We start from the raw sequence: 18,940 nt of genomic DNA on the forward strand, positions 1-18,940 counted from the left end.
CTCATTAGTCGTACTCGTTTCTCCTTAATACGGTCTCAGAGCAGACCATCATCATGGCTGTGTCTGTGCCAAGATTATACAGATACAATTCATTGTCATACTTTTTGAACAGGTTATATAAATTGGCCAATAATATCATTATTAGACGAGCTGCTAACACCTCGTCTTTTCTCTTTATAAAGACTACTACAGGTGAGAGTGCTGGATCTTTGGAGGAAAAAAAGTGACTTGACTTGCCCGAGAAAAAATTACTCGAGACTTGGACCAAATGACTTACCTTGGTCACAACACTGGGGAATAGCCTGGTACATTAGCCCCCAGTAAAACAGAGAAAAGTTTTTTATATCCAAAAGTTTTAAGTACAACTCTTGAATATTGAGCACTAACAAGTGCTGGTCAGCAGATTTTGTTTCCTCTGGACGGAGCCAGGCTGACTGTTTTCCCCTGTTTCCAGTATTCATGCTAAACTATAGATCTACTATACTGGCTGCAGACTTGAGCTTTAAAGTGTCTCTCTTGTGTTTTTAAACAATGCATATTTATCTGTGAGTGCAGTGATGCTACCTCCGCTGCTGACTCGATCTTCCATGCCGCCTTTTACCACCCTCCAGGGAGCTCCCTGTGAGCCTCTCGCTCTCGAGGACAGGAACGGATAAGGACACCCTTCGTCTGGCAAAAGACGACAGCCTCTGACAATGAGGAGCATCCTATTTGACGCAGGGCAGACACTTAGTTCTCCCGTGGCCGAACACTCCTGTGCAACTTCAAAGTGAGGTGAACAAAGCCGGGACAGGGAGAGTGGGGAGGTAGTGAGAGACTGATAATATGATGGAGAGATGAGGGTATCAAAAGTGACAAGCCAAGTGGAAAGAAAAAAGCACCAGGTTCCTCTCATTTTCTCATTAGACACAGCAGGCTGCGGCTGCAGCCTGTCAGTGAGGGACGCGTGTCAATAATGTAACGCATGATATAATTCAGGAAGCCGCATAGGAGGTGGACATGCATCAGGTAACATGGCACCACAGGAGATTTCAGACTATTTCATGCTCCTCCTCTCGCAGTGATAGTTTTTACAATCAGCGGATGCAAATTGGAATTCACTGACAGCCCATCAATCTCATCCAGGCCGCAGTGTGTGCAGAGAGCGGCTCGGCACGTGCTAGTAGACATATCGTACAGTCAATTTGTTCTAAGGCAGTTGCATTTATCTCACAGCACAACAGGTATATGGGACACATTAGGAACATTCAATTTTCATCTAAGCTGAGGAGGCAGAGCAGGCGGCTTCTCACTGGAGCCATTGGACAACATAGCTGTCTTATTTGTACACAGAAGAACAATGCATGCAGAAGCCTGTGTTTGAAACATTTAAGGATCTGTGTGTGAGTTTATGGTAAAATAAGTTACCACAGTTTAATTCTTTAACACGTTAGTTGCTTTAATGGTCGAACTACAAATCAATAGGCTGTTCTAGATGAAAACAAATTAGTTATTTCTGGTCGTTTTCTCGAGATCTTGACAGTATGTATGGATGCATGTCCGCTAAGGGCTTCCGTAGACATTAGTTGTGACACGCCACATGTAAAGTCAATACTTGTTTAATAAACCATTAACTTAAGTTAGCATTCAGCCCATCTCAGATCCCATCAGCTCTAGTTTGACGACGGTATAGCCTCTGAGGACAATGGTGAACATGCCAGGACACGTAGCCAGAGGTTAGCAATAAACGACTTCCTTTTCTGCGTGCTGCATCGTATACAGAAAAATAACCTGTTTTTCTGGTAATTTACTTTAATTAACGGGTTGTACCTGAAATTTCAACATCATGATGCAGATTGTCAGGTCTGTCAATGTTTGTTTGTTGAACGGAGGCTGGATAGATCGTTTCTGATGCGTTCCATGAAGTTGGGAAATCTGAACGCTGAGCGGCTTTCGTGACACCGTGTGAAGGGAATTTGTCTCAAGTTGAATTTTAGATCGTTAGCTGTTAGCATACAGATGTCTGTTTATAGAGATGAATAAGAAGCTAAGTCACGGTCAGATAGCCTCTGATGCGAACCAGGATGTCATTACGGCGCGTTACGTTCCACCTGCTTTTGCTCTCCACACAGCCTGTTTTTCCTGCATACGCCGCAGCCTGCTGATACGTGATTGGTCAATATTACTCGGACTACAAGTGTAGTACAAACGGAACCTGAACACTTGCCATCCCTAAAATCCCCTGCCCTCGGATTCAACATTTCTATGTAGAATCTGTAAATACAGATTAGCATTCAGCCACTTACTAGACAGGCAGTGTAACACAATAATATGAAGACGCAAATTCCTAGCTAATGCAATGTGAGCTAGATATTTACCACGGTGCTAACGAAATGATAGCAAAGAAATGGTCAAATGCTAGCATAAGCTGTTGTCTAACTGTAGCTAATTGGTTATTCAAAACATCAAATGTCAGATGTTTTACCTTGAAATATGGTCCAACATCTCTCTAGATTTGACTTTCAATGATAAACATCGACAGATACCCTTCATTTATACAACTAAAAACCTGGAACACAGCAGTAGAACATTATAACAGTATTTTAGCTTTATGTCAGAGGAAAATGGCCACTTTTTTGTGTGCACAAACTGCTCTCTCACACAGCTCACTCCTCTGTGACTCCTCGAGCTTCGGTTCACTGAGTTCATTGTGTTCAGCAGTCTGGAGAGGTGGACGCAGTCTCCCTCACCAACTCTTTCCCCCTGTACTCAATATAGCAGAGTGTGATTAATAAGTAAAGCCTGCAGCAATAAAGGGTCCAAATAAGTTGTCATCTCTGGTCCCGAGGGGGGTCGCTCTATTGTGTAGATCAGAGCAGATCACAATGCCATTTCCCTTGCAAAGACCTTGCACTAATGTGCACATATATCCTATTTACTGTTATCCAAACTCAGCGGGATAAACTTAATTTGTGGGTACCTTTGATTGAAGAAGTAATCAGCAGTAGTGGGGAAGTTCAGTCATTTAATCACCTGATCAGTCTGCCGTCTTCACAGAGAAATCTGGCTGTAACCGTCTAATAGCAGCACGGAGCAGAAAGGGAGAGACTGCAGTCATTATTTTTAAGGGGCTGTTTCAGTCTGACAGCTGTGAAGTAAACAGGGAACCCCCTCCTCTGCATCTCTGGGGGAACTACTCTTGTGATTTCCCTCATTACAAAGTAGTCACAGCAGCACTTCAACAATAAGTCACGGTATGAGTCGTGCATGTTTAAAAGGGTTTGCATTCTTTACTGTATGTTACACACAGGCCGGGGTCATGTTGCCTGATGTTTCTACACTAAGCTCGTCTTGTGTTTTTAATCTGTGTGATGGGATGTTTTTTTTTGTTTAACACAGTTTTTAAAGAAAAGTGCTTGTGTTTTATGTGATTCCTCTATCCTTTGTTAAGAAAGAGAAACAAATCATTTAATAATTCATCTCCTGTTCACTAAATACATCTGTGGTTTATGGCACAATTAGATAGACAGACAGACAGTTAGATAGATAGATATGTACATTATGATATTTTAAATTACAATTGTATATACGGCATAACAATTATACTGATGTTAATATTCCTTTTTATTGTGTTGTGTGTGTTTGTGTTTTATGTGTTGTAGTTCCTCCCTGCAACCGCTGGAGGGCGCTGAACACTCATGAATGCATATGGATATACTGATGATACCTTCCAAGAATAAAAAATAATTTAGTAGAAATATTTGTTTTAGTTCCATTGAACTGCTTCCAAATTATGTCCATAGTTTTGTATAATTAAAAAAAAACATGAAATAAATAAATACTAGATATAATTTTCATTATTTATTACTTCCTCTTTAGCTTTCTGTATTTTATTGTGACGCACTTTGAAACCTTGTTCAAAAGTACGGAGCCCCTGAAGTCCAAAAAGGTGATGCATTTTATCTTGTGCGCACAAGGTAGTAACTTGTTTGTGTAGCAGTTGTGTGGGCCTAATCTCTCTTGTATTGTGTGATGAACCAGGCATAAACATCACTTTTGACTCATAAAAACAGAAACATTAAGTAAGTCTCTCAAAGTCATCTTTGTTGTAGTATTAAGCTCCAAAAATGCTAAAACACAGAACGATATATTTAGCTAACTGCCGGTAAGTGAGCCACAACACGGAGATTAATGATGAAGCTACGATTTAGCTAGCAAAGCATAATAACGTGATGAGCCTACTCGGCGAATCAATATCATCACAAAAGCGTTGGATATTGAATTCGGAGATTCTCTCAAACATAACATGTGGATAAATTGCACTTTAAGCTAGACAATGGATTTATTTTCATGAATTTGAGAGCTTATTACATTTTAACCATCCCTCATGTCTGCAGGAGCTCCAGTAGAGGGCGCTCATGTTACACACAAAATGCCAGTCCCAGTGCAACACAATTAAATGAGCAAAATAGAGGCAAAATAATGACAAATGATGGCAAGTGGAAATATTAACACTGCTATGTTTCCACAATATAATAACTTGGGGAAAAAATATTACCCATTGGGACTTAAGGGGCTCTGTTATTAAGTGTTATATAAATAGTGTTATTATTATTAATATTACTATATTTTTTATATTTATCTAATAATTTATTTGGCAAAATGAATTGCTTGCATTTATTTTCAATGTATTTACTTCATTTAAAATCACAAGAAACCCTAATATGTCCTGTTTTTAAACAATTTTAATATGGTCACATTATAAGAAAGGTATTAAAATATTAAAATAAAAGTATTTCAATATTTTAGAAAGAGAGTGCCCTTCAAATTTACTCCATTTGAGTCCAGTAAGTGTTTCATCCTACATTTGTATTTTAACATACATATTTAGTTTAGTTTTAAGCTCCCATTCTTTATCTAAGGATACAGATCTAGTATCAGATCTACAGATCTATTCTAAGATAAAAAAGAGGTGTTTTATGAAATGCAGCTGTAATTTTCCTATTTTACGGGTATACGATTCAAATGCGAGGTTGTTGTTGTTGTAGACTTTTTATGAATGTATAAATCTCAAGCTCCTTCAAACAACTCTCTAAAAATGTACAAAATAAAGATACAATATTGTAAATATACTTACGACTAACTGTAAAACACTGGGGGCGGGTGTGCAGAGATGATAAAAATTGATACACTGAACAAACTTTAATGCAGACAGGTATGAACAGGATATTAGACACTATGATCGGCCTTGAATGACATTGAGCTAATTCTGTCCTGCAGCGTATTTTTGACCAGCAGGTGGCAGCAACAGCACCAGCAGGCCTTTGAGAGTCTCTCATCAGGAAGAGGAAGGAGGAGGAGTGAGGAAAAAGAAGAAGAAGGTGTGTATTTAAAAGGGAGTGTTGTCAATGTTAGAGTGTCTGAGGCAACTTCAGGACACAGTTTCCTGTGCTGTAAGCGGACTTCTGCTGAGGATCAAACCACTCTCACCGTGTTGTTCAGGTTTGTACTTTTGTTTGTTACATGTTTTAAAGTTGTATATTTCACAGCTAAAGTTAGATACAGGTACTGAACTAAAGGCTTGTCTTCAGTTACTGACACCTAACAATCCAGTCTGTATCTTGTTTTTATATTGAAATAAGAGATAGACCAAGTAGCTTTAAGTTAAATACTTGGATAGACCTTTATATGAGTTGTGTGGTTTTACTCAGTTTAACTTGTCCTCATGTGATCAGATGGGTGAGAAGATGCAGCGCAGCAACAGCAGCAGCGGCAGCGGCTGCAGTGTGACTGAGCTTCAGCAGCTGTGGGGGAGTTGGTCCACGCAGTTCAACCAGATCTATGAAGACCCCAGGGTAACAAAAATGTGCTCTACCATCAGGAAATCAGAGTGAACATTTCCTCCCGGCATACTGAAGCTGACTGCCCTCTGTTTTTCTGTCTTCCACAGGTCTCAAAGCTGATGAACACCAGAATCGGGCTCTACCTCAGCAGCCACCCTGTGTTGGCTCTGACAGTGCTGCTCTTCAGCACCATGGCTGCACTGCCTGTTGGACTTTTCCTCACTTTTGCTCTTGTGACCATCATTATGGCGGCTGCAGGTTTTGTTTTCTTTGAAGGTGGGTGCAACAACGTCTTTTTACGACCAAAATCGCTTGAAAATAGTTTTATTTCTAACCAAAAACGTGTTATGTCTGTGCCTGTCAGTGTTCCTGTTGTTTGTAGGGGGGGTGACCCTGCTGAGCGTGCTTGTCGGCATCGCCTTCTTCTCCGTGGTGGCTTCATTCATCACCAATGTGCTTTACTTCACCGTGTCCAGCATCCTCAACCGCTATTACATCAAGGTAATGTTCTGCAGACTCAGAAAGATTGGTTAATTTTGGCAATGAAAGATTTTATGCAAGCACAGAAACTTTAAACCAATATGGCCTTTTTCATGGAAAGTTCAGACGCAGCAATAAGTACATTATTTTTAAGCCTGCGGACAGGTTATGCAAAAACCAAGGAAAATTATCAAGGGACATAAAAGTAAGACTCATTCAGTTTAAAATCCTTAATCGCTTTTACTGGACCCCTTCTAGGTTACACTGTTTAGGCCTTAAAAACTCAGCAGACTGTTGGAAATGTCAGAATTCAGAAGGCATACTACTACATGCCCTCTGGTTATGTCCCAAGATGTAAACATTTTTGGGAACAAATACACACCTGTTTAAAGGAGATTACTAGCGATGATTTGAATTCTGTCCCAGGTTACACGGGCTGAGTGATCCATCCGTAGTAAAAGACTGTGGAAATGCAGAACTGATCCAAACAGCCGCAAGGGTGGGTAGACAGACTTTACTTGGGATGGAAAAAGACAGAAGATCCTTTGTATGGAGAATGGTTCACTGAACTTGGGAAGGTGGCCTCGTATGAGCAATTTTTCTATAGACAGAATGACGAGTGGGAGGACTAGAACGGGAAACATACCAGGTCTTCATTTCAAAGGATTAAAAATACTGATAAAAACTACTTTTAGCTATTCTTTTGTCTGCCTATATGTACATCTTAGAAACCCCGGGTGCCACTGCTGGGTGTGGTGGTTTTTTCTTTTCTAAACTTTTTATTATCTCATTACAAAGGTATCGTAAATATACCTTTTTTCTGTCACGTTAAGGAGGAGGAGAAGAAAACTACTTTTAAAATGCTCGTTTGTTGAACGGTGGTCGGATCGATCATTTCTGATGCATTCGAGGAAGTCGGGAAAACTGAACGCTGAACGGCTTTCAGGACAGGGAATTTATCTCAAGTTGAATTTTAGATCTAGAACGGATTTTTTGCTATTAGCATGCAGATGTCTGTTTTAAAGAGATCAATATAAGGTAAATCATCGTCATCATCTGCCAGACATTACGGCACATTACGTTCCGCCTGTTTTTGCGCTCCACATGGACTGTTTTTCCTGCATACAGCTGTAGCCTCCTGATACGTGATTGGTCAATATTACTCAGACTACAAGCGTACTAAAAAAACGGAAATCAGAACACTTGCCGTCCCGTAAATCCACGTCCCTGTAAATAAAGATTAATATTATGTTAATGTTGAAATCCATCTCTGTTCAGTAAGCTAAGCCTCATAATTATACAATAGTGAAAGTTCTGTTCATGTCTGAGTGTACAAAAAAATGATAAAGGCAATAAAATATAAATCTGTGCCCTTTTCCCCACGTTGTTTTAACTGTCTTCCTCTCTCTTGTCTGATGTTTTTCACCAGCGGGGTAAAGGTCACGAGGAGCAGAGTGAAGGTGAAACATCAGGACTAAAGGAAATGTAATGGCTCACTTTTTTTTGTCAACTTGTGGGCGTGTGGAACAGCTTGAAAGTCTCCGATTGGACACTTAAATCAGCACTACAGAGGCTTGGTGGTTGCATTCCGAGGACACAGTGCCTGGATGTACTGTGTGGTGGCTTGAGTCTTGGATCTGCAGATGCTACTCGCAACAAAGACACCCTGATGGTTACTGTATGTCTAAAGCCTCAATACATTACTAAACATGTTTCTTTAAATGTCATTATCTTTATGTTTCAATAATTGCCAAAGCAAGAAATAACTACTCCTTTAAAAGCCTTGATATATTCTGCTAGTGTAATCTGTGCGTGTTTCTAAATGCACATATCTTGACATGGCGACTAATCCACGTAGCAGAGAGAAAGAAGAAACGCTGACTCATGAGAGAACTGTGTACGTATTCAAAAAGCAATGCACTAGTCCATTATAGGTTATGGTCCTCAGTCTGCCATGCCTGTGTACGTGTGTAGACATGATGCACATGCCCGTTTGGTGAAGGAAATGCACTAAAGAAATGTGTCTGCGATTGCTGTTACTGGAAAAGATCAAAATGCTGTACTTTTTAAATCAGTTTTGGGAAGCTTGATTTTAAAATGTTACAGATTAATGTTTACCCTGTTAAAAATGTATACTCAAGGCCTCACCAAAGAAATGTTATATTTTACATTTGATTACTTTTCTAATATTTTGAACTGGGCGAAAAATGGAGGCCGTAAAAACAAGCTTTACGCTGTAAAAGAACCAAAAGGAAGTATTCCTGCAGAGCGACAGAATGAATGTCAATGGCAGTTGTTTGTTTTCAGAAACATGTTGATGAGTAACTGTCATTTTATTACACTTTTATCTCATTAGCTAATTACATTTGTTTCATACCTCAGTAATGTGACAACGTAACACTGTTTGTACTGCAGCTCTCAATAAATGCTCATCAGAGTGAATAGTTGTGGTGGTCTTTTGTCCAAACGGAGATGGAGAGAAAAAATATCAAAACATATTATGGCTCCAATACAATGTATTTTTGGTGCTGGCTCATTACCCGATTAAAAGAAAAATCTGTCTTGTGCACTGCAGCTTGATTGGTGTTTACTGTAGGTGCAGAAAACAGAACAGGAATAAAAAATAACTAAAAAAAAAGGAAAGAAATCTTGCATCTCAAGAAATTATTCTTACACTAAGAGAACAAAATTTTAACTTCATTGCATGAATGTGGAGAACTCCAAATGATATCCAGTTTGATTGTTCATGTAACGTAAGCCTTCACCATAACTATCATACAGAACAACAATGGGAACTCTCTTGATCTGACATTTTCAGCTATCAGTGCTGTAGGCATGGCTGTCCTGACCTCTGACAGACATAAGTAATAAGAGGATGCACCACGTCGTGATAACAAGATAATGCAATAAAAAATATTACAGACTTAACCAAGGCAACTCTTGGCTTACGTAGGTTGAATACATTCCTGCACAACATTTGTAGAGACAAAAGTATTACTTCAAGTGATAATCTTCAAGATTAAATAACATGTAAATAAATGTCTGTTAAGTCTCTATCTATCGCCGAATGAGGTAACATAATGGTGATTGAGCCTATGGCCCACTGATGAAAGCCTTTGCATTTGCAGTATTACAGACTGGCTGTCTGTGGCGACTTTCAGGGAAAAAATCCCAAGCAGCGCCCAGTTAGTGACGTGTTTTCCATCACCCAGCAGTGGTTGGTCTGCCAGAGAGGGTAGGCGGAGCTAAGCGGCTGCTTTTCCGGTCTCTGCAAGTGTTGTGAGTAAACCGTAATCTACTATGGCTGAACAAACAAAGAAAAGATGAATGACTACAGATACAACTTCAAAAATGAGAGAAAAGATACCTCAATCCTTCAGTGTCAGGATATCTCACGCCTAGAGAGACAGCTCTTTTTGCAAAAATCTGGCAGTTCTATTAGCCTATTCTATAATATCCTTAAGGAGTATAACATCACAAACACCTCCTCTCTGAAGGGCTTATGGGAAAGGGAACTTAATGTTAGGATAACAGATGATGACTGGAATGATGCTTGGAAAAGTGCTAAAATACTGAATGTCTGTAACCGAGTGAGAGCTATGCAACTGAAGCTCCTACACAGGGTTCATATCTCTCCCTCTCAACGTCATAAATACAACCCTAATACATCTCCACTGTGCCCCAAGTGTAAGATAGAAACTGGTAGTCTGACACATTGTTTGTGGGATTGTAGAGAAGTACAGCAGTTTTGGCAGGTCATAGGGCAGGAAATTAATAAGATTCTGTCTATTAACAGTAATAATAACCCTTTATACCTGCTACTTGGTATATCTGACATGTCCATCACTGACAAATTTAAAAGAAGACTTTATCAGACACTTGCTTTTTGTGCTAGAAAGTGTATTCTTTTGAATTGGATCACAGATAAAGCTCCATCTAAGGCTCAGTGGCAAAGGGTTGTATTTGAATATGTTGTGTTGGACCATTTGACATGTAAACTTCACAGCAATGATGATGGCCTTTCGTAAAACATGGGAACCCTTTCTGTCATATGTTGGTCTGAATGTTTCCACCATTCTCACAAGGGTTTGTATCATAGCTCAGAATGCTCTGCCTCAAAAGAGGCACTCTGTTTTACCATTTAATTGATTTACTTTTATTTCTGTATACTTTTATTTTACTTATCTGTTTTTAATTTATTCTTACTTGTATAGGACGTGACCCCTGAATCTTCTGCCTGTATGGATTTGAATATGTATGTGAGCCAAATGTTTGTCTTGTTTTTGTTTTGTTTTGTTTTTTGTTTTGTTTTGTGTTGTATTACCTGTTGGAAAACTAATAAACATATATGTAAAAAAAAAAAAAAAAATGAGAGAAAATCCAAAGAAAATGAAACAAATTGGACACTCAGATGAAGCAAACAGTCTAAGAAGGAAAGCGACTATCAGCGAGGAAAATCAAGAGTTACAACCGGAGCCAACCGTGGACGTCACACATGCAGCACTGTCTGGATATCTGGGAAGTGTGCTCCCACAATTACCGTTTATCACCATAGGTGCCGCCAAAGAGAACCAAACGGAGATCTTCGAGATTAATACTTTAAGTAGTATTTTGAACCGTGCATTGTTTTCATCCATGAGTACATGTGCTAGAAGTCTCAGTAAGTTTCTTTTTTGGCCTTTTATGACTTTATTGAGAGAGAGAGAGAGAGAGAGACGGCAGTGGATAGTGTTGAAGGCCAGGGAGGAGAGAGTGGGGAAGACACACAGCAAGGGGCCGAGGGTGGGAGTTAAACACAGTACCATCTCATAGAGAGGACTGAGCCTCTGTACATGGGACACTTAATTTATCCGCTGAGCTAAACCGGCACCCCAGAGGTCTTCTTCTAATCCGAGTTTGCAATTCAATAAGAAAAAGAGCCACACTGTTAAGTGATTCTCATAAAATCTTTAATGGAGGTGATATCATGCAAAAAATAAAGGAATAAAGAGTTGAAATCATTCTTTAGGAATGACTAATTTGAAAAAGTTGAATTTAAGAAGAGGCCTTTTAGTTTAATAGAAATGCACCCATTGAACACCATCATCACACCTGTTCAACGTCTCATCATTTTCACTGTTCACACGCTAGACATACAGTTAACCATTGAAATGTCACCACCAATCAAAGCGCCGGAGGACTCTCACGCCAAATATGTGCACACTTCTCATCCCGGCGTGAGAGCTGGGATCATTATTCAGTCATTCATTATTGCTTTACTCAAACGTCACTGATTTCATACCTCACAAATCACTGTTGGAAGGTGCTCATGAGTTTGTTACTGCGGTGCAATCAAGCATATACAAAGTTTGTGCATCTGAAATGTGACGTAGCAATATTTGAAGATTGTATGAAATCTATATTAAAGCTGCAGAACAATTGATGCATTTAAGTTTTGTTTTGTTTACAACAGTAAGCGAAGCAAAAAATATCAATAAACACGTGAAAAGTTTAAAGTAAGATGGCCACTATTCAAAAATACTGACATCTATAACTAACAGATTGCTTGCATTAAAGTAATATCTTTCATGGGTTATTTCTTAAAATTTAAATTGAACCTACAAATCCTCTCATGAGTTCTGCTTACAAATAAGTTTAGACTTTGTCTGAGGATAAAATATTCTAAAAAATAAGGTTTTTACAAAATTGATGCCCGTGTTGGTGTTGTTGGGTCTTAAATGCTTCCAAGATAGGGTACATGTCTTACAGTATATGCATACAGTTGTGAAGACTAAACAAAATTAAAAAAAATACTGAGACATAATCCTCATCAGGCACTCAGATACATTACTCTTCATCTCACTCTTTAATAAGACTGTACATTTGTGCATTTCATTACCAAGCCAAACAAGGTACTTCTCAGAGTCGACCCTATTTGTGACATTATAAAAAAAAATAAAAAATAAGCGTGTACACCTCACATGTAGAAAAAAAAAAAGCCTTTTCTCCTATTTGAACAGCAATGAAAAGAAGTTTAAGGCAAGATGCTGAACACAGAAATCCAAAGGTTGACCCGGGATGATCTTTGTTCAGCTCTGGTGTTTGTTGGCGTTTACCAGTTCAATCTGCAATCATCAAGAAGAAGACTATAGTGTTTTTTCCCCCCCGATAGTTGTCTCTCTGTCTCAGGCATCTTTTGCTGTAGGTCACGAGATTCCATGAAGTCATCTCCACACCCCCTGAGTCTGCTGGGAGTCGGCGTCTCCTGTGCGTTTTACGCTGGCAGGCTCAGCTTCTTGCCTTTCAGCACTGTGGGCAGAAATGTACAGTGAGACAGTGAACAAGTGAGAACTGTCACTGGGTCTGTTCACGCTGGCATCGATGATTCACACCAATTTGCTTTAAGAGTCAGAAAGTTTCCTTTTACAATAAATTACTTACAAGATCTTATGAGTCCCAGGAACTAAACACTTTATCTCCCACGTGCATTAACAGAGGATTATCATGCTTCTTAATCCCATGTTATGTTGAAATGGATGCAAGGGAGATGAGCAGAGGCGGTTTCTTAGCGGTTACACCCACAGCACACACGACATGAGGCTGTGTCTGCCGACAGGAAGTAGGAGGCGTGAGTTTTCTTCTCATAAAGTTATTGTTACGGTTCAGATCACGCTGATCAAAATTTGAAAACCATTAAAAAATGGTTGATGAGCCTATATAGCCTACCATATAAATAACACAAAAGTAGAGATAGACCGATATGGTTTTTTCAGGGCCGATACCGATACCGATTATAAGTAGTCAAGGAGGCCGATAACCGATATTTGGAGGCGATATTCATTTGCAGTAAAAGTGAAAATATTGGCGTCAAAATTTTGAATAATACAAACTCCAACACTTAACTTTGTTTAAATGCCTTTAAGCATATGTTTATTAAACAAACAAAGCGAAGGGAGTTCCGAGGGTCAGCAGCATCTCTTATAAAGTTAACTAAATTTAAATACATAAATAAATAACTTCCTGAAGTTTTATTAAGTAAATAAAACAAAGTTAAATAAAATTTGCAAAGAAATGAACTTTTTCTCCTCTCCGCCGTGTGTGTGAGCACTCTGCACTCTTATCGGCTGTTGGATTAAAAAAAGAGGCCGATGCCGATATGCGTCAAAATGCCGAATATCGGCCGATCCCTACACAAAAGCAGCCCACAGGTCTATTTGTATTTATTTTATAAGGAAACCAAGAGTGGTAAAAGTAGAAGGGGCGGTTTGTTATGTTAAAGGAAAATACACTTAAAAGTTCCAAATAATAATAAATAGGATTGTTAATTGTTTATATGGACATGAAAACACACTACATTAATCTGGTATAATTTCCTGTATTTTTAGTATCACAATAAATATCACAGATCTATCACAATCTTAGACTTATAAATACAAATATGGTATTTTCTACTTTCTTAGAAAGGTCCATGGAAAATGAGCTAAAAATAACAACCACCAAATCATTTAATAAGTTCAAAAGATGTATTTCTTCTACTAGATATTGGCACAATAAAAATTACTGTATTAGAGTTCTGCCTGGTTCGAATAGTAAGTGACAAACTGTGACGTTCAAGTTTCTTCTTTCAGAACAATCAGTGCATCTGTGTGAATATCTGTAGCTTTAGAGGCACTTTGATGTGATTGAGGAGTCTATTTGTTGTAATGCAACTGTAAGGATCAGGTGACACGGGCCGCAGTCCTGACTTTATGAGAAAACCTGATTTTAAAAGTTCAGCCGATGCTAATATGATGCTTCAGCTGCCGGATCAAGTGCGTACTTCCAACTTTACAGTCATTTTTGCACAAAATCTCCTTTGTGTGTCTCCTGGGACCCATGTTTCCTCACTGAGCTATTATGGAGGGACATCAATCGTAAAATATAAAGGAAGTTTTGTACTTAAATAACCGTGAGTGTGGAAAATGACCACTTCAGGGACTCCATGAAGTTAAAGACTCATATTAGCTACAGCTGGACTTTAAAATGAGGTTTTACAAGAAAAAGGGACTGTGGGGTTTGTCCACAAACTCTTACATCAAAGTTACACTGAATTCACGGCTTCAGGGCCAAGGTGGATACTAGGAATGATTACACCAGCCAATAACTCCTTTAACACCCATATAGACATGTGAGTGTCTGAAGCCTGAAAAAGACCTTTACACTTTTGACTGGAGTTGTGTAGCTGTCCCAACACACTAGATATGCAATACATTTTCTATTATTAATTAATTTTCTCTAATGTGTTTTTGAATCACGTTGGTAAAGTTTGTTTCGTTTCAACAATTGTATACGTATTTTATTTGTTTATTTTCGGAGCCTCTCCTTCCTCCTGAAACGAACAAGCCATTTTGCCATTCGAAAGTTAGACCATAGCCATGATTGGCTGACAGTATTTGAAGTGACCGCGTAGCCCCTGTCACTCCAAAGTTGTAGAAAACATGGCTGCTCTAGGATCGGTTATTCCGCCTTATATGTACGAGCCAGAATCGGAATGGTAAGTTGAAATCTTGACAACGACTTGACTACAAGCTCGTGCAAGAAGGCAGCCTGAGGGGATGTCGGTGAATGACGATTGGTCGATTTCAGCGAAATTCTACGTAGAAACCTGCAGCTGCTCTGAACGGCTCATTTCAGAGGCGACCTTTTTAAAAATTTCATTCTGGAAAAACACGGAATTATGCAGTTTTCACTTTTTCACTGTGAACAATAAACCCCCCCGAAATGTATCTCCTCTATGTTATCTAATTAAATACATTTAGTAAACACTGAACACTAATCATTCAGTCCTGGCTAGTTGGGTACACAACTTATTTAACGTTTTTCTAACGTAATATTAGGCTGCAAATTACACATAAAGAAATCATATTTTCTTTGACCTACTGCAGAACAGCCTTTGGCACTGACAAATATCGGGATACCATCAAATTGATGTTGACACATTTGAAAGTATAAAGAAGTTTTGTCCTCAAAAGAGGTCAACCCTCATAACTCTTGTTCTTTGCCCAACGTACATTAAAAAGAGGATCTTTTTCTGTTTTTTTTTTCTACAGCTAGAGCATTGAATGACCCCTTATGATCATATATATATAAAGTGTTCTTAAACAGTAAGAAATAAATAAGACCTTCATTAAAACTAATAATTAACAGCATATAAGTCCTTCTGTTGCCCTGGGACTGCCTGATAATTATCTCTTATTTTCCTAGTTATATCTGTACAATTGGGTGTTTGTGAAAATGGATGATACCAGTAAAAACCCACCTTTGGTGACATAAAGGTAGAAGAAGTCACAGTAGAGGACTGTCTGGACCACACCGGCCACAATGGCGATCATGTCAAAGAAGCCCTCAAAGTAGAAGCGCCAGATCCAGTTGAAGAGATAGAGGGCCCGATACAGGCCCAGGCAGAACAGGTAGTGGGTGGTGATCGTCTCTGCCTCGCCGGTCTTGCTGATCATGAAAAGCTGAGGCAGGATTGCCACAGACTCCAGGTAGATGGAGAACGTCCACAGGATCTGATGGCAGAGTAATTTACAGGTAAAACAACATGTTTTGTCAAATGGATATATTTGACCTTTACAACAGTATTACATCTCTTAGTGGTCAGCTCTTTATCAGTCAATAATGTCATGCTTTGACAACAACACAGTAGGTTGAACCAACCTCTAGGAAAGAAAAGTCGTGGTTGACGAGAACAGCGAGACCTCCAACAGGAATAACCAGGAACTCCACCCTGAAGCTGTCATGGTTGCCGTCATAGGTGGCCCTGAACTTCGCATAGATCAGGTAGACTGTGGCATACGCACAACCGATGTAGATCACCTGGTAAACAGCACAAGAACAGCTTGTCATTGAAGATACTGAGGAAACTTTTGGGACCTATATGAAGAGGCTACCGGTAAAAGCAGGGATGCAACTTATGTCTTACCTTCATGCATGTGTTATAGAGGGAGATGAAGGAGCTCAGCAGATCCAAGTAGCGTGTGGTGAAAACTATGGCAAATAGGATTTGGCTCTTTCCAGAGATACCTGTCATAAAAATATCAAAGAGATTTACCATTTAGATTGAGGTCTGCCAAAGCCAGTAGTAACTTCAGAGCTGCTTCATAAGTAGTCCTTATTATGCTTTTCCTTATTGAACAGTGACATCTACTGGAAATACGATGAATATTTATCTGGAAAATCAGCAATCACAGAGGCCAATACACAAAACATCTCCATTCCTTTTGGCCTGTTATTAAAAGGTTTAAACCACACCACATCTTTCACTCACTAGACATTGCCTTTGCATGTTCACACTGCACACGCTTTGTTGATTTGTACAGATCAACACAGTGGTGCAAAGTTAGCACTGATGCCTCATTAAAAAGTTTCCTAGTTTAAATCTGCTGGCCCATCTTTTTCTTTTAAGAAGACATGCAGGCAAACTAGAATCTAAATTGCCCATAAATCTTAGTCTTAATTAGCTGTTGCATTTCTGCATACGTCATAACTTTGTATCTAAAATGCAACCTTGGTTTGACCTTTCTCATGATTGAATAGGCTCCAGCCCCCAATGGGTCTTCAATGAGGGATTTGGCTGCATTGACGACAGCTCCGTCTCCTCTCTTCTACTTTACACTATGTGAACATGAATATTCTGTAGTGTATGTTCAGTACATTTTGAGAGATTTGATGCTAGGGGTTACATGTTGCTCGACGTCCTCTCTAACCCATACTCTTCTGCTCTTACCTTAACTGTAAGGTCACTGCAGTTGCCTTAAACTGTGTTTCTCCTTAGTGCAATTTTATTAGTTATTTCTGTAGATTCTATATAAACATATATACATCTATTGCATGTCCTAAAAATGTGATCCCTGCTCTGTTGCTTTTTGTAAGTTTTGTCCTTTTATCCCATTCCCACCCTGCAAGAAAGAGCGCTACCACATGTCCTTCACACCCACTGCTGTCAGACTTTATAACACCTCATTAGTTTTTTTTACTACTATTATTTTTGTTACTTTTATTACCATCAATATAACTGCCACCATTACTTCCTGCCTACTTCTGTGAATAACTATTGTAATATTGTTTCTTTTTTGCACTGTCAATTAAATTTCCCCCGTGGTGGATCAATAAAACTAAAATAAATGCCCATCAACAATTAATCTATAAATTATACATAAAAATGACCATCTCTGAGCTATTTACAAACATAACCTGTTTCAACGTTGGTACTACATTCAATCGGATAGCATTGCAAGTCAATCACAACACTTCTCCTCATAAACAAAGAAGGATGCACCACAGTGCCCCTATAAATTACTCTTATCTGTGTGATTAAAACTGCAGTTTACTATAAATACATCAAACACTACAGAAGCTACAGAAAACAAATACGGTGGGGAAACGAATCTTTACTATTTTGCAGGTTAGCTGCTTCCGTAGCGCCCTCTAGAACGCCACGTCAGAAGCCAGCCCAAAAAAGTCGAGGACCAAATCTTAGTTAATCGAGTAGGAGATAAACGAGACTACCCGGTGCAACTAAAAAACGCATTATATATCTTCAAAAGAACAATACACGTTGTATAAACGTAATCATTCATACGTTAAACAGCAGGAACCGAATAGTCTTTGTTACTCACTCTGTCAACCTGTAGTTTAGCTAACAGTCAACTGAAACTAGCAAAACTTACAAAGTTAGCTGATGCTATGTCATATTTGGACAGTGTTACAGCTAATTTCAATATTCAACGAAGAAATTATAGTAGTCTTCTACTCAAAGTGTGGTAGTTTCTAGATCTGATCAGCAGTTAGCCCATTCACTGCCAACGCTCTGCTATTAGCCGTTGGCTGAAATGAATGAGTGGCAACCGTTAGCATGTAGCTAGCTAACGTGAGCTAGCTACAGAAGACAATGATAAATTGACAACTTTATTTAACAAAAAATGGCAAAGCTTATCAGCAACGTTAGGAAAACCACAGTGTAGCATGTGATATGTTTTGACTCACCTGCACATGACCTGCTCTTCCATATTTTGAGCAGCAGGATGATGATAGCAGCCAGATGAGAGAGGTCCCCTGTCAGTCTGAAGATGTTCATTGTTGCAGAAAGGATTTACGGACACAGCTAGGAAGCTAACGCAGATGTCACCTTTTTCCTATGGAGTTTCACACTTTATATTTTGTGTGAATGCTTTCTCCTACTAAACTTAGTCGTATACCGGGCTGCGGGATTCACACGGTTGAAAATATGGCGATAGTGCAGGTCGACGTGGAAGGGGGCGTGAGAAAACACACAGAGAGGTTTTGATTGGACCGGAAATCTGACCGTCAGCACGAGATGACCCGCCTACAGAGCCCTGCATGGTGGAGGAGGGACATTAACCTGGGTGGAACCAGAACTTTGTTTAACTAGGCATCTAATTGAAGTAAAAGGACAGTTCTAGCACAGGTATCAGAACTTCAAAACCTGTAATATCATTATATATAATATGATTTTAATTACTGATTAATATGTAAGCAGTTTTTTAATGATGAAGCTGGCCTACATTGGGCTCAGTTTAGCAAATTTTACACTGTTGGGTATTTTACTCGTCATCATCATCTCATCATTTTGTATCTAAAATATTAATTCTGACAGA

The 18,940-nt window shown here is 39.1% G+C and overlaps 2 protein-coding genes across 2 annotated transcripts; one reads left to right on the forward strand and one right to left on the reverse strand.

Moving 5' to 3' along the window:
• Positions 1-5,375: 5,375 nt before the first annotated feature.
• Positions 5,376-7,954, forward strand: LOC138603082 (lipid droplet assembly factor 1-like). Its single transcript, XM_069674747.1, has 5 exons — positions 5,376-5,481; positions 5,715-5,834; positions 5,930-6,098; positions 6,187-6,323; positions 7,732-7,954. Exons 2-5 carry the CDS (start codon positions 5,715-5,717, stop codon positions 7,789-7,791), a joined length of 486 nt encoding a protein of 161 aa, XP_069530848.1. The 5' UTR covers positions 5,376-5,481; the 3' UTR covers positions 7,792-7,954.
• Positions 7,955-11,162: 3,208 nt separating this feature from the next.
• Positions 11,163-18,532, reverse strand: LOC138602752 (ER lumen protein-retaining receptor 2). The gene is made up of 5 exons (XM_069674318.1): positions 18,309-18,532; positions 16,246-16,346; positions 15,981-16,139; positions 15,580-15,832; positions 11,163-12,590 (listed from the first exon to the last, which is right to left on the reverse strand). Exons 1-5 carry the CDS (start codon positions 18,397-18,399, stop codon positions 12,556-12,558), a joined length of 639 nt encoding a protein of 212 aa, XP_069530419.1. The 5' UTR covers positions 18,400-18,532; the 3' UTR covers positions 11,163-12,555.
• Positions 18,533-18,940: the final 408 nt, after the last annotated feature.

This window comes from Semicossyphus pulcher, unplaced genomic scaffold (genome assembly GCF_022749685.1).
Source record: "Semicossyphus pulcher isolate SPU_LCO1_2020_fin unplaced genomic scaffold, fSemPul1.0.p SCAF_23, whole genome shotgun sequence".
Taxonomy (NCBI): domain Eukaryota; kingdom Metazoa; phylum Chordata; class Actinopteri; order Labriformes; family Labridae; genus Semicossyphus; species Semicossyphus pulcher.

What these genes read in the sequence shown, in the direction of transcription:
- LOC138603082 (XM_069674747.1), top strand. Translation starts at nt 5,715, where the DNA reads ATGGGTGAGAAGATGCAGCGCAGCAACAGCAGCAGCGGCAGCGGCTGC. An exon ending in AGGTTTTGTTTTCTTTGAAG is followed by an intron (nt 6,099 to 6,186) that starts GTGGGTGCAACA and finishes TGTGCCTGTCAG; the next exon opens with TGTTCCTGTTGTTTGTAGGG. An exon ending in TCAACCGCTATTACATCAAG is followed by an intron (nt 6,324 to 7,731) that starts GTAATGTTCTGC and finishes GTTTTTCACCAG; the next exon opens with CGGGGTAAAGGTCACGAGGA.
- LOC138602752 (XM_069674318.1), bottom strand. Translation starts at nt 18,399, where the DNA reads ATGAACATCTTCAGACTGACAGGGGACCTCTCTCATCTGGCTGCTATC. An exon ending in TCTATAACACATGCATGAAG is followed by an intron (nt 16,140 to 16,245) that starts GTAAGACATAAG and finishes GCTGTTTACCAG; the next exon opens with GTGATCTACATCGGTTGTGC. An exon ending in ACGACTTTTCTTTCCTAGAG is followed by an intron (nt 15,833 to 15,980) that starts GTTGGTTCAACC and finishes CTCTGCCATCAG; the next exon opens with ATCCTGTGGACGTTCTCCAT.